At 48.4% G+C, this 15,061-nt stretch overlaps 2 protein-coding genes across 2 annotated transcripts in view; both read left to right on the top strand.

Moving 5' to 3' along the window:
• Positions 1-12,702, top strand: part of LOC125951013 (fibroblast growth factor receptor 1-like) — a 30,819-nt gene extending 18,117 nt beyond the window's left edge. Inside the window, exons 3-5 of the mRNA XM_049679498.1 lie at positions 9,967-10,148; positions 10,223-10,418; positions 10,510-12,702. Coding sequence (XP_049535455.1) covers positions 9,967-10,148; positions 10,223-10,418; positions 10,510-10,840 — 709 coding nt within the window. The 3' untranslated portion in view covers positions 10,841-12,702. The remainder of the gene's footprint in view (positions 1-9,966; positions 10,149-10,222; positions 10,419-10,509) is intronic.
• Positions 12,703-12,910: 208 nt separating this feature from the next.
• LOC125951019 (SPRY domain-containing protein 7) lies at positions 12,911-14,692 on the top strand. The gene is made up of 3 exons (XM_049679513.1): positions 12,911-13,058; positions 13,120-13,282; positions 13,361-14,692. Exons 2-3 carry the CDS (start codon positions 13,180-13,182, stop codon positions 13,990-13,992), a joined length of 735 nt encoding a protein of 244 aa, XP_049535470.1. The 5' UTR covers positions 12,911-13,058; positions 13,120-13,179; the 3' UTR covers positions 13,993-14,692.
• The last annotated feature ends 369 nt before the right edge of the window (positions 14,693-15,061 follow it).

Genomic DNA, 15,061 nt, shown 5'->3' with positions numbered 1-15,061 from the left:
CAGACCACTCGCTGCTGGCGACAAAACAGAAATCAAAACAATCCATCCAGCGCGAACAACGCGTGTGGTGGTGACGGTACACGTCTCAGGTTGTTCCTCCGAGACACTTGAACACAACGATCGTGGGGCCGTAAAAGAAGATCCAAACAACCAAACTAACCCAACCCAACCGCCCGAGCGAGCGAGCGAGCAAACGAGCGACGTCTTGTTAATCGCCATTACTGACGCTCGGTATTTCTCACACTCGGCTCTGCGCATCGCATCGCAACGTGGTCCAACCATCCGTCCGTCCGTCCGTGGCCGGCTTGAATGGGCGAGCCGTCTCCGTCTTCCAGGAATCTCGGGGTCTCCCTGTCTCGGTGCGCGATCCGCTCCTTATGTTCGGCGAGATGCTGCACAAAGATGATATGAGGTGTGTCTGTGTCAGAAGACAAGGGAGAAAGAAAGACGAGAAGAAATGTACACCCTACCCAAACCAACCGAGACACCATAATCAACCAGTGTCTTTGGAGTCGCGCAGGGTCCGTCCGTTGGGACAACAGCAACCGAGCGCTGAGGTCCCAAGAAGTGACGAACGATGAGAGCGTGTTTGCTGTGCACGTTCATTCCTGCTCGATCCCGATCGATCCGCTTTCGGTTTGCCTTTTGCTCGGACAGAGGCAACCTTCGCGAGCTGCGAGAACTCATTCAAGGATTCTCGAATACCTCGCTCGCTGTTAGCATGGAATTCAGCATAGGTATACCGAAATTCGGACGCAACCACGGATCGGTCCCACGGGACCGTTATCTTGGTTGATAATGATGGGACAATCAATGAGACAGCGTGTGTGTCTGTATGTGTATGTCTCTCTTTTGGCAAATATCCGTTGGCGACCGGTCACGTCCGGTACCCAATTGGATGCTGTATTTTTGGCGGTTCTTCCAAACAGTTCCGCTGGTACCCGCTGCATCGGTGTGCGATTGCGTGTGAGAGATGGAGCTGCAGATGATTGCTAACTGGCCGCTTTCTGCGAATCCACTCTGGACCAATTTGGCGTGACGGGCATAATTTGACGGGTTTGGAAGAGGTTTTGGACGCAGGCATTTATCGGCAAATTTCTGGAAGAAGCAACCGGACACATAATTGACAGAAAGGAAGGCTACAATTTCCACCAATTCTAGTGCGCCGTGTGTGTGAGATACATGTCCTCGTTCTGGAAAGTACCCCGTCGAGTGCCTTGCGAGGAGAACCACAGTTTCTTGGGATTTCCATTACCCTAGAGACTTCAGTGACAGTGTACCAGAACGGTTCCAGCGAGTCCCAATGGGATCGCGATGATGTGTTGGATCCGTCCGGGTCCGAGTATGGTTGTCTGCATTCGCTATGACGCGACCACACGCGGAACTGGCCATCAACGCGCTACTCTTCGTCCTTGAGTGATTCCAGGAAGTTGTGACCGGCGCCTTCTCGCGGTGTTTTATCCAAATCTTTTTTTTTATGAAATTCAATCCCGAGAAATGGGCGAGATAATGAGAGATCCAATTAGGGTGCTAAAGGAGCGACAGCAGCAGCAGCAGCAGCAGCAGCAACAACAACACACTCCTTGTCTTCTCGACGACGATCCCATGGGAGATTGCATATTCAGAACCATGGGCTGTCTACAACTTCCCGCCTTCCTGTGTCCGTTGTTGACGTCCAGTGCGTGTGGCCGCCGTAATTCGGGGCAACATAAACGGTCCCTGTCGCCATGCAGTATCATCATAAAGAGGCATCCATCGTTGACGCCGCCGCAACCGCCGTCGACATCGCTTGAACCTTTTGTTTTATGTGTTCACCATTCTCGGAACCCAATTGCTGGCCGAAACGGCTGTCCATTCCATTCCGACTAGCTTCGTCTAGCTGCCCTGTTAGTTAGTGCACGCTGCACTTGAAATCCATGATTAGATCTAGTTGAAGCGCGTTCGCGTTCATTTTTTGTTTGTTTTTAAATGCGTCAACTGCCCGAAAAACCATTCCCAACCATACCTTGGCCTTGGTGAGGTAAGGCCATCTTTGCTCGTGGTTAGATCGTGACGCGAGCTGATGGGTTCTGAGTTTTGTTTATCTATCATCTACGGTTGATTGCGGAACCGGTCTAGACAGTTGCTCTACTAGCAATAAAGGATCCGGGCTCAGTGCGTTAGTAATACTTGCATTACCGCCATTATCATTCAGCCGTGTTTCTCGGGCACATAGTTTAGAATATAATGATCCAACATAGAAGCGGAGGATTGTAAATGGTGCAGCTGGGTTCTACCGGTTCCAGGAGGCATCGTTCGACCTTTCCGTCCCGTCGTCGTATCCGTATCGAACGAATATTTTTTTATCGGACACTTCGCGGAACTAACCCATATCTATAATAGCTGTCGTATCTGTCATCACTTCAACTGCACGAAGACCAGCTTGCTCTGTCGGACGATGGGACCATGGAAGGCGGGTGTGTGTGTTGTTAGCCGATGCGCATAGCGATAGCAACGATAGCATGTTGTACGACAACCTCATTCCCAGTATTCCCGGGGATATATAGGAGCTGCCGAAGACCTCATCGGCAGTGGGCAGCAGGAGGCCTTAACTACAGTGCAACTGCAGACTCACGTATCGGGCATGTGCCACAATTGTTGCCCGAGAACCCTGGGTGATAATGAGCACATCTTCTGCTTCGCTACTAATTCCTAGTATCGACAAAGCACCGATGCTAGCCCGATATGCAGTCTGGGATTTCGCCAAAATTAAATCCTCAATCGTCCCGTTCCTAAAACCCCGTAACTGTATCTTATCATTAGCCGATCTTACTTTAATCTTCTTCCCAGAGCCGATAGCCGAACCCAAACCCCAAACCCACTGTTCCCGTGGGGCCGCCCTAAGCTTAGGGTTCCGGAATTCTAGGAATCGGCTTCTGGCGTATGCAATACAGTGCGTGTTTCGTTATCTCTCTCCAGCGCAGCAGTTCTGCAGGCGTCTTCTGCGCCGACGTACGAAACATTTTGGGCTTTTGCGGGAATTACAAAATTTGGAAGCTTCCTGGAAGCGTGGAGGGCCCCTGTACACTTTTTGCGCGTCCTGGCTTATCAGGCAACGCGCAACAGCATCATCCCCAACACATATTATACTCATATTGAGAATCTGATAATGATGATGATGATAATAATAACCTTGGACCACCCCGCCTATCAATCACAAGCAGCGTGAATTGTGCGAAAGCCGTTTGTGTTGTATTCTAGGAACCACGATGGAGAACCACTATCGCAACTTAACTCTCTACTTGTTGATTGCACTACGACCCTCGCCCAGCATGGATTCGCGCGACGTACATTCGTTTACTCGTTGCTCGATGTTCGATTTGAGTGACTTATTTACGGAGCTGGTGCTGCTGGTTCAAGCCCTGGAATTCGTAGAATTTGAGCTAGTTCGAGCTTGTTTTCATCCTGCGAATGGGGGACTGGGCAGACAACAGAAGGCACCTTCTGTGCTGCGAGTTCCGCGAAAACCATTATGTTCATTAGGGCATGAAAGGAGTAGTTGGGCCGGAAGAGAGTTGACGAGAGGACGAGGGGAAGATAATAATTATCAATAAATATCGGTACATATTTACATCGCCCTGCGTATCGACCTGTCCATCCGTCTGTCTTATTCGTTTGTTTTGCGAGATTACTTTGCAACCGATGGCGATGGCTGGCTGGAACAGCTGGATGTTGGCGACCACAGGCACGCGCGCCAGCGAACAAACAGGCAAGGGCCCACATCTCCAAACCCCGTGGACTGCTACTGCAGCTTGATGCACCCATGCCATGTTTCATGTTCGCTTTTAATGATTGGCTGCCACAGTTGGTGGTGATGCTCGCGGTTACCAACGAACGTGACGGATGGACAGCTGTGGTCTACATATGACACGGAACCTGCTAATTAAATGATTATTGATTGCAAAGTTCCAGGCAACTGAGAAGACGCAGGGTTGATGCAGGGCAACTGTGGTGTGGGTCTCACTCTCTCGCTCTCTCGCTCTCTGTGTCAACTGTTCAAATTCCGCGGTCGATGTGGTTATGTATTGCACTTCGGCATTTATTGACTTGTAAACTACGAGCCCACATGCGCTCGCTATATGGCGCCACAGTTCACAGAAGTGTCCGCTATTCTAATTGTGCATTGGACCTGACATTGACTTGGCTGACAAAATGTCTCGACCACAGAGGGCACGTGTTTCTGGTCTGGGTTTGTGTTCTGGAATTGTCTTAGAGTGCTCGAGCCGACAAGCATGGCAAACTGCATTTATGAATGTAGTTGACAGCTACTTCTTTTAATTTCTCGAGCAATTCCGACTTAAGTTTAGCTTAGAATTCAGCCTCAAATACTAATGCATGGATCATTTTTTATACGTACTGAAACTATTGAATCTCTATATAGTCTCCATTTCTCTTTCCACAAGGTTTGAAATACTTTACAAAGTCGCTCGTAGACTTATTAAATTCTATGATTATTCTATGACAAGCGGTGACCGTATCATGAACTACAGGCCCTGCTTTATAATGTCATGTAACTCTATAAAGTTAGAAGTTCATAACTTTTCCATATTGTTTGGGACAAAACTAGCAGAACAATCAGAACTATTGAAGTTACGGTACTGCAGATAACAAATTTCAACTGAATCCGTCTATTTCTCATTCTCTCGAGCACAAAAAAAAAGGCAAACTCAAACAATCGACATCGGTGGCACGGGGCGGGATTCCCCGAAGTGACTGGTACGGCGGACGACGAAGTAGTTCGCTTCGGCATGCGATTCAACCTAAGGCTTCCGTTCTCACGGGTTCTTTTCCCCGAATGTCTTTGACGGGCAGAAAATCCCCGCGCCGCCACTCAAAGGCAGAACTCGCTGTCAATCGTGTCACCGGCCATCAGAGCGCTGGCCGCAGAAAACTGCAAACTTGCAAGCTCTGGTCGTCTCGGGTTCTTCCGGTCCTGCTGGTGCGGTGGTGTTTACCGTTGCAAGCGAAAAAAGGGTTGGGTTCCGGGGTGCTTCATCGAAATCGAACACCTCTCGGCGCTCTTGCTCTTGCTAGCGCTCTTGTCGCCTGTCACCCCCGGGAGGAGAAGGAGGGTGTCAGTGTGAGGTGTTTGGATCGGACCGTCGGACCGCTGGCGGCGGCCTGGTGTCAAAGACGCTTTGGCTTCGGCACAACAAACAGAGCGCAGGGAAACCTTTCAAGGCATACGCAAGTCCACCAGAGGAGTAGGAGTAGGAGAGCAGCAGCGCAGGTCAGCGTCGCCGATGCCCTACCACCCAACAGCTGCGACTGTGACCGGGGATTGTCTGGCGCTCGGTACGCCTCAGTCGAGGTACTGTCGGTTCTGGTTCTGCAAGCTCCTCACCACCGCGCAATGCCGACCAATGCCGGACAGGGGAAGGGGGGGGGGGGGGGGGGGCTCAAGGTCCGACAAGAAGGTGTTATATGTTGTCCGTGTTATTAGGAACACTTTAGGGCACATCAAGCCGCTCCACCTGCCGCTTCCAAAAGAGATCGCCCAGAAGCAACCTCTAGACTGCCTGAAAGTGTGCGAAGTCGGCTTGGCTCGGCGCGGCGAGGACAATATTTGGGGCAAGGTAACGGAGGGAATCACCCATATCGAATTACACGAGGGTATAGGGGACCGGTAGAGCGAACTGTTTACCTCATTGGGCCATCATTATTGGCATCCAAATCCGAGCAGGTCTTTAGTGCGGTTTACATCAGAAGTCAACTCCCCGTGCAGGGCTTGTGAGGGGGGGGAGGGGCGCAGTCTGACCATTGTCGTCGTCATGCTGTGTCACGCGGTGCTGCCGACGAAAGGGATAAAGACACGCGAGGGGATCGGTTGTAATCAGAGCTTTTTGTGGCTAAGAAGTGTTCGCACTCCGGCGACTCAAGTGGTTCCCCGGGTCCGGTGCGGTCCGGTCCACATGGATGGATGCAAATGAGCCACCGTCACAAAGAGAGTAAGGAAGGAACGGACACAGAGAGAAAGAGAGAGAGAGAGAGAGAGAGAGAGAGAGAGACGAAATAGTGTTCCTGCGGGTGTTTGCCGGTTGGCAGCGTCAAGCGATGGTCATGCACGGGTTTAGAGATCGTATTCCCACATGCTGTGGCGCTCCTCCGGTGTGTACGTAGAGCTCTACTTGCCGGTTGGCAGGACCGGCAGTTGGCAGGTTGTGTCAGTCAGGTCCACCGTTCACCACCGTCGGCGATCGTATCGAATTGCGCATTTCTCACACTTTTCGTGCCGCCGCAGAATCCTTTTTTTCTGCCTTACACTTCACGCCACGAAGAGACATGATGCACTGGATGTAGGGTTCAGACTCCCATTGATTAAAAAAAAATCCTTCTCCAGCACAATAGTCCAATGTGTCCACTTAGTCCTGGACACCTTTACCAACGTATCGACACTGTGTATTATAGAATTCCTCAACTGAAGTTCCCTTCAACCAGAATTCTTCTTTTGGGTTATGGACACAAATTAATTCCTTACTTCCCGTTGATGCAAGAAGAGCCGAGAAGCTGTGGACCATCAGAATGATGATGCAGGCTTGTCGATGCTAGATTTCCGAAAATTCAATCGCGTCTGGATGCACACTCCCAAAGACCCCGACCGCGCATACCACGTTTCGAATATTCGGAATGGCACGGAGGACAACACTCGAAGTTCTCGGGAAAGATGGGCAACCATCGATAAGCCTCGTTTACTGGTTGGGTGACCATTGGCGAATGTCGCCCGCGAGCTCAGCCAAGCAATGCACCGCATCGTGGAAGCTGGTTCAGATTTGGACTCAAACGGTTGGAGCGCGGTTCCTCCCAGACGATGGTGTTGGTGGATGCAAATGCTCTTCGCCAACATTAAAGGAAGGGTTCACCCTGGAGCGAGAGTGGAATAGGGCCACACCAGCATCAGCAGGATCGGGATAGGGAGCCCAAGCAGCAACAGCAGCTGATTTCGAGCCACGTTCAAGACAATGTCCCTTTCCACGAAAGCGCGATCCTCTCTCTCTCTCTCTCTCTCTTTCTGTCTCGCGAAGCCAAACCGACTTGGTTCGTGTGGCGACGCCGATTCGCGGTAACCAGATTACGTGCCGTTCCGTCTCTCGTTTCCGTTTTGTCGCGACTGTCCGCTGCTGTCGGTCCGTCGGGGTTTGCCTTTTTTGCGAGTTTATTATTATGCAAAACAGAACCGAACGCAATGGTGTCCGGCGTAGACGACGACCGGCACCATCATCATCATCATCATCGTCTAGCTCAAGGCAACGGACGGTACACTCACGTGTCGGTACGGCGTGATACTGGCTCCAAAGCACCCCTAGAAGGTCCGCAAAGGGTTTGCACACAACACGGTGCAAGGCGCTGGTTGTATCCGTGTGTTGTTTAATGTAGAAAACAAGTAAAATTAGTAATAAAACGACCAAGCCAACGGCCACCGGGAGAAATGTGCACCGGGCGAGAGCGGATGTTTGGCGGTGGTACAGCTTGACCAGAGAAGGAACATTAAAAGACATGGAATGGCGTGTTTTCTAAATTACTACCAGATAAGAGAATCCTGTTCGACCGCTCTACCGCTTGTTATTAGGAGATTGCATCCTCTAGTCGCTGGCTGCTAGACTGTCATTATGAGCATGTTTTAAAGCGGACTACACGCACCCAATAATGTTGATCAATATTCTTCTTGATGTATCGTGCGTATTTTCTGAAAAAAAAAACCACCGACAACCAAATGACGAACCAATGCGAACGAATACTACTTCAATCAATCGTTTTAATGTTGCGCGAAGCTCGAGTAACGCAGATGAAGCCATATGCATGCATTACAATCCAACAGTAGCTCGAACGATGCGCTCGTGGCACGATTTTCCTATCAATTGTTCCAATAATTAGCAGAATATACGATACACATTGGTTCAGTTCGCGAAATCGTATGAAAGCTACTCGCCAACCGGTCAGTTCGGCCCATAGTTGGATGCTGCATCCGGCGTCCCATCACCGACTGATGTCTGACGGTAATCTGATCCGGCGGCAACAACATTGTTTCAATTGTTGTTCGATGGTTAAATGTTTTACAAACAAACGCCCAAGGAAATGGGTGGCGGCAGTTGCTACCACTCCCTCTCGCCATTTGGCGCAGCATAGTGGCCGAACGGCAGCGCGCGTCACGGGAACATTCCATCGGAATTAGCGGCTTTGCTGGGCTGGCGCCTTGTTACTGCTTCACTTTCTTTAACCACTTTTGCCCAACCAATCTGCCTTAACAATACGAAACCCATTTGGGAACAGATTTACAACTTCTCCCTTGCAACATGTATGGCAGGTGGTGCTGCAAAATGAAAAGACTCCGTCGACCAAAGAAGGAGGATTTCATGCTGGTGGTGCTCTCTATATACGTGTTGCTTTGAGCCGCGTGCTACGTTATGTCATCTTGCGGGGCACATTGAAGCACCTCACGGGGTGGATTACACTGTGGGCCCGCTCTTTTGGAGGCTGTGAAAAATGGTCCACAATTCTGCGAAATGTTTGTGTCGTTGCCGTTGCTGCGTCTTGGTGATGCGATGATGCGTAAACGACGGTACCACTCCGTTTCACTTATCTATCGCTCCAATCAATCGATTGTACTGTGCGGAAAGTGCCGAGCAAGTACGAGCACAGAATTATTCAAATGTGATTACATGATAATGTTGTTAGTGTCACCGTTCGCTCGCATTCACATTCTCTCTCTCTCTCTCTTACTCGCACAAGAGTGAGGCAGTTGAAGTGTAAGCGATCCAGCTCGAGGGTATGACTTTGAAAACTCAATTAGATCGAGTCGTATGACCATATATTGATGAATCCACCGAAGCGGCAATAATAATGGCAGGCTCATGAGGAACAGCAGTTGACGCGTGCAAAAGCGCCAGCAATTAATAGTTTTTCGCTCAGTTCGAGATTCTAATTAATGATCCGGAATCGGAATAGCGGTGGAGTAGCGCTGGTTTCGAATGGTATTCGCCACCCTCGCGTGATACTTTTGCCTCTCCCCACATTGTACTACCAGGGCCAGGGGTTGGCATAGCTTGTTGTCACCAAGCGCACCGCGATCATACAGACGACTGCTCAACGCAACATTCACCGTTCTATTGTGCATTCCATTGAAGCGTGTATTTTGCTTCACTTACCGAGGTAATTAGATCATTGCCAGGGAAACTGGTTCCCTTTTTTCCTGAATCGAACCGAACAACATCGGTAGCAACATGGTTAGCGGTTAGCTGATCCAATCAGACAAGCAAAGAAATGAATTCTATCTGATACGCGATGAAATACAATAATTTCAAAATAATTTTTTTTTCACATTTTTAACAAATACCGTTTTCTTTTGTTGAGAAAAACAAGGAGTGCATTCTGCGCCGACCTGGTTGCACACGGCCTACTCCACATGTAAGGGCGAGAGGGTCCCCAAATGGCAAATGGATATTGCACCGTTTCCATAGCAAACGGGTAGTCGCTCGCTAGGCAACCGATCGATCTGCTGATTCCACTACACTCCAGTCAAGAGCAATGCAGAATTGCCTTTATGTTGGCACCGGACCCAGGACCCATACCATTATCAAATGTTATTTGCATTTGTACATATTTACGTTTTTGTTTTTTTCGTGCGGTTTTGGTCCTACAACATTGACAAGGCATGCTGTACTGTACAGCAAAAATCAATTATCTAATTGCTGACGAGCTGAACGACTATCTGGGAACACTTCAGTTCGTTACGCAAATAAATATTTAACTGTCCTTGTTTTCCCCCTCTCTTTTCCTATAATAGTCATCATCGTTGAACAGGGCACTTGGTCAGGCCGCTCAAACTCCGTTCGCGTGCCATGCCATGTGCCACGTACACGTGTCCGAAAGATTACTAATGAATCCTACTCGTCCCATCTCTATTTCTCCCTTTGCCATGTTATCGTTTAGGTTTAAGAATGGTAAACCGCACCCCTGGAGCAAGGACGTGTCCTCGTTCATCGTGTACCCGGAGGCTGCCAACCAGACGATCTACAGTCCTCGGCTCGAGGAAAATGATGTCGGCAACTACACGTGCATTCTGCGCAACGAGTCGCACACCATACACCACAACATCGAGCTGCGACTGCAAGGTATGTGTTATCATCCGTAGGTAGTAAACACTGAGTACTAGCTAATCACGGAATCTTCTCTCACATGCACACAGACAAGCTGGACAATCCGATGCCAACGTTCCGACCGAAGGATCTGACGGTCGACGTCGGGGACAGTGTCCGGTTCTACTGTGAGGCGTTCGTAGGCAACCTCTATCTACCGGACGCCACCAATCAGATACAGTGGATGCAGATGTTTGACGACAAACCGCACAGCATCACCGATGGGGAGCAGGTGAACGTGACACGGTACGTACCTGTGGTGAGGTGCCGCATATTCTAGCATCGGTGTTCAACAACGTCGTTCTTACTATTGACTATCTTTAATTGTCTTTTACAGCGAGGATGGTCAAATCATTGGCTCGTACCTGTCGATACCGATCATCCAGGCGCACCATTATGGCCGGTACCGTTGCCAGATCGTGTCGGGTAATTCGGCTCAGCCACTCGAGCTGAACGTGCTGCTGTCGCCGATCGAGCTGACCGCCATTAGCGAATCGCAGCTGTCCATGCTCGTCTACGTCACGGCAACGCTCCTGTTCGCGGTGGTGGTGCTGATTATTTGCATCTACCGGACGGTACATCAACGTGCCGCCGGCAAGAAGGACAACAATAAACTCTGCTCCGCACAGTTCATCGCTGGCCATGCCGATCACCACGAGAGTGTATAAACGGGGAGCGCTATGCAGCGGGAAGAAGGCATGCATGCAGGGAAGGCCAGGTTAGGTCAGTACGGAGGACGATGGCCCAGCAACGCACCAATTATCGGAGCAGTTTCCGGAAGCTGGCACCAATCTCTTCGATCCTTAACGACCACGAACCATTAGCATCCGAGGGAAGTTTCCGTCGGATGACTTGATTGGCGAGAGCTAGGAGCTCGAAAGCGGACAAAGGACGATGTTTGTAGTTCGAACTATGCTGTAGCTGTACGCTCATGTGTGTTTGTCCGTGTGTGTATCTGTGTATATGTATGTATTGTCGGCACTGCACTGTTGTTTGTGGCCGGCCGTATACTATTAAATTCTGGTGCGCGATCTTCTCCCTGTTATGATTCGGATACTTTGGCCGGAACAAAGCACCACAACTATGCTCTTTTCGAATGCCTGGACAGAATTTCGTTGTTTGTAGAGCATATTTTCGAGCCAACATCCAAAACTATCCAACGATCCAGCTGATAGAGCAGCACAAGCAGGAGCATAAGCAGATACAAGTTTTGCTAAAAGCAATCATTAGACTTAAGCAAGGAAAGTGAGAAAAATTAAGAGAGTGTAGAAGCGCGTAGTTAGGTGGGACGAGGAATGATAAAAACCAAGATAGACTATTTTGTGTGGCCAGAGAATGCCAGTGACAGGTGCGCACACGAAATCTTGCTGCAACTTGGAGGTATAGGGCTTGTTTCAAAAACATAATCTTAAACTCTCCAAAATGCCACATAGCGCCAGTGCGCGGATTGGATCAGAGCTAGTTGGTGATGAATCCTTTCGCTTCTAAAGCATAAAGTGTCTCACTGTCTATCCTGCAGCGTAAGGGATGTGGTCGGACTAAATGCAAGAAGGAATTTCCTTAAAAAAAATCCCTCCTCTTATCAACCAAACTACTCGCAATAATGGAAAATTAGCATCACTAAACAAAAGAAAAAAGGAGGGACGTACTAAAAGACGCTGCAACTAATCTACAACGAGTGCGTGGGATCGGATGCTACGTATATGGAACACACTCCACATTATGGAGAGCAAGTAAAAGAGGTAGGACCACGTACGTGATGTTTCATCTTTTGTACATAAACGAAACGGTGCGATCCCCGCGATCTCCAGAGAAGGACGATGATGGCTGGTGCGCCACGGCTTCTGCTAGACGGTTAATGCTTTAGCTAAGTACTTTATTTATTTATGAGCGTTTAGTTCACCTTTCCGTTGTACAAACTAATCTAATTCTTCACGTATGTATGATAAGCAAACAAAGAAAACTTGTTCCCTGTAGTAAAAGTGAACGATTCCCTCGGAGTTACAGTCGCACAACTATCGACTGCTGCCACTGTTGGAATAACAGTTGATTTGGAAGATCCTTGGTATAGCATGGAGTTAAGTCCATGATGAACGCATTATGTATTAAATTATTTGTTATGCACTAGGTTTAGTTATGAACGAAAGCGGCAAAATTAAGTGATAACGAGATGAATGAGAGCGAACGGATTGGAGCGAATATCGAATTTAATCACGATACTACGCAAGTGGTAGCGTACTCTGTGAAGACTCTTAACACTGGTAGTAACCCCAGTAGTATTGCTCGACCAGGGCGAAAAAGGCGGGCATTTGTGGCAGAATTCAGTGCTAGATAAAGACTACCGATTACGTATTATGATCGATAATCAAATTTACAGTGAAATAAAATGTCTAAAATTGTCGTAAGGAAATTCATGCTTATTCCACGTCGATGTCGCTAGACTGAAAGAAGCACTCGTAGAATCTGATCAAATATTCAAGATGCGCCCTGCGTGACCAATTTTCGACCCGCAATTCGTTAGCAACGGTTCGTTCAAACTTGAATGAGGTGTTTCAGTAACAGCCATTTCTGAAGGGCGTACACAGCTAAATCGCGCTTCAGATTCAACTCAGCTTCAACACGGTCTTCGTCGTGATATTGAACATTTTACAGTGATGTTGGATAGAATAAGAGCATCTTGGCGAAAAAAAGGAAAATTTTCGTCAAAGAGTAAAAAATTAAGCCAAAAATGAGCTGCGTGGCACTGTACCGTTGTTTTGGTTAAATCGCTGCAAGAAGGTGGGAGTTTTTAACATTTTTTAGCATTTTCGTGAATTTTGCGATAAAGATAAAGTTGATAAGAGCAAATTCTAGGCCCAGGAAGCTGGATTTAAAAACTGCACGGGGGTAACTCTTCATTGATATAGAAAGAGAAGAGGAAGATTATCGGATTCTCTAATTATTCCAGAATTATTCTTTAAATTACTCAACATCCGGCTGCGCTGCGGCTCGTTCAGCGATCTCTGCAATGTTTTGTTGCCTCAAAAATTGCCTTAATGGCGTGCTACCAGCCCAAACAGTGCACATCAAGAAATCCCACAACCCCGTTCAGCTGGATTCATGCCATATGGGTAATACACTGCGTGCGTTTTTGGGGAATTCCCAGCAAGAGTCATAACAGGGTTTCTTATCTCTCTTCCGCTTTACAGGCCATGAGGTGGTGATAATAAAGAGCGGATTACGCGCCTGCGGTACTGGCGGCGTGCTAGCGAACGCACCTCTCGTGCAATCGAAATCATATTTCGAGGTAAAGCTGCAACAATCCGGCCACTGGTCGATCGGCCTAGCAACACCACAAACCGACCTGAACCAGGCGGTCGGAGGAAAGGATAAGGAATCGTGGTGTCTCACCTCCAACCACCTGGTTCTTCACGGCGGCGAGGCAATCCATCGGTTAGAAGGCAGCACAGCAGTGGGAGCATCGGAAGCCGATGCCAGCAAACGACCGGAACATGCAACCGATGGCGCTGCGTCTGTCGAATTAATGACACCTGTCTCTGCACCAGTTTTCCCTTCTGCAACACCGGTCGGTACGGTGGCTGCAAACAGTAACGGACTACCCCAGGAAGGAGACACGATAGGCGTTGCGTACGATCACGTAGAGTTAAACTTCTACCTGAACGGTCGCAATCTCAACATACCGGTGCTGAACGTCCGTGGTACAGTGCATCCCTGTCTGTTCGTCGATGACGGTGCCATCCTCGACATAGTGCTGGACAACTTCACCTTCGGACCACCGGCCGGCTTCGAGCGGATTCTAATCGAACAGTCACTACTTTGATTTCATCATCCGTTGACTGGCTGGGTTGGCGGTTGTGGCGTTTCCTTGAGTGTCCCAGTGTTCGATGCAGATTTGGGAAACGCTCTACACAACAATCGACCAGATGATCCGTTACATGAGCGGATACCACTTTCATTTCTGTTTCTACTATGGCTAACAACCTATCGGGGTATGCTTTGTTAATGTTACGTTAAAGTTCTCTATGAAGATTATCGTTAACAACAGTTGAGTTACTAGGATACAGAACTGGCTGCCGGTGTTGCGGTCAAAGAAGCCTTCCCTCTTAAAACGTTTGCCTTTGACAAACTACCACTGAAAGACAAAGAGTGCCAACGAGTGCTCATCTGGCTTGCTGTCTGCCCTCTAAAGCTATCGCTTACCTCAAATCGTTATCGGAATATTTTGTGTTATAAAGTGCAAGGAAAGACATAGAGCAACAAATTGTGAAGGTGATAGTTAGATCGGCATTCCCTCTAATTGTATTATTAACTTTCCCCCTATCTCTATCTCTCGCTATCTCGCGCTACCTGTTGCTTTACTTATTGAACAGGCATGCGAACCAAAGGTACGAATCGGAAACGGCCTTCTGATCCTTTTGTACAACACTACCACAGAACGCTTTGTACTGACTAGGCTATTTACTCGAAGGCGAAACGAAAGGAATTCTACATAAATATATTTATTACTAATCGACCTGTAACGACTTTTGAGTTACGGAAAAACTCTACACATCATGGTCATATCAATTGACGAAATTTAATTGCAAATAACAGATTTCAGATACTTACTTATCAGGGAACCGACGAGCGGTCTTGGCCTGCCACAGAAAATCACTCCGCCGCCTTGATGTAGCGTCAATGTCGATACTGTCGTTCCATCTCGTCTCAGCAGGCTTCGGATACAGCCACAAAATTTTGAATGCACAATTCTTTCAACAATACCGCGAAGACACTCTGCATCCTCGATGAAATCGAACATAAATGTTTTACTTCACTTCACTTACGGTTTTATTTTCAGCTCCGGTTTTTAATATTTGTGTAACCTCCGTAAGCCACTTTCTTCTTAAGCT

Source organism: Anopheles darlingi, chromosome 2 (genome assembly GCF_943734745.1).
Source record: "Anopheles darlingi chromosome 2, idAnoDarlMG_H_01, whole genome shotgun sequence".
NCBI lineage: Eukaryota > Metazoa > Arthropoda > Insecta > Diptera > Culicidae > Anopheles > Anopheles darlingi.
The sequence above is the reverse complement of the archived record's forward strand: the minus strand, read 5'-3'. Positions and strand labels throughout refer to the sequence as shown.

Bases quoted from the DNA above. Each gene is read 5' to 3' on its own strand.
- LOC125951019 (XM_049679513.1), top strand. From the start codon at position 13,180: ATGTTTTGTTGCCTCAAAAATTGCCTTAATGGCGTGCTACCAGCCCAA. The intron at 13,283-13,360 runs GTAATACACTGC...TCCGCTTTACAG, and splicing joins GCTGGATTCATGCCATATGG to GCCATGAGGTGGTGATAATA.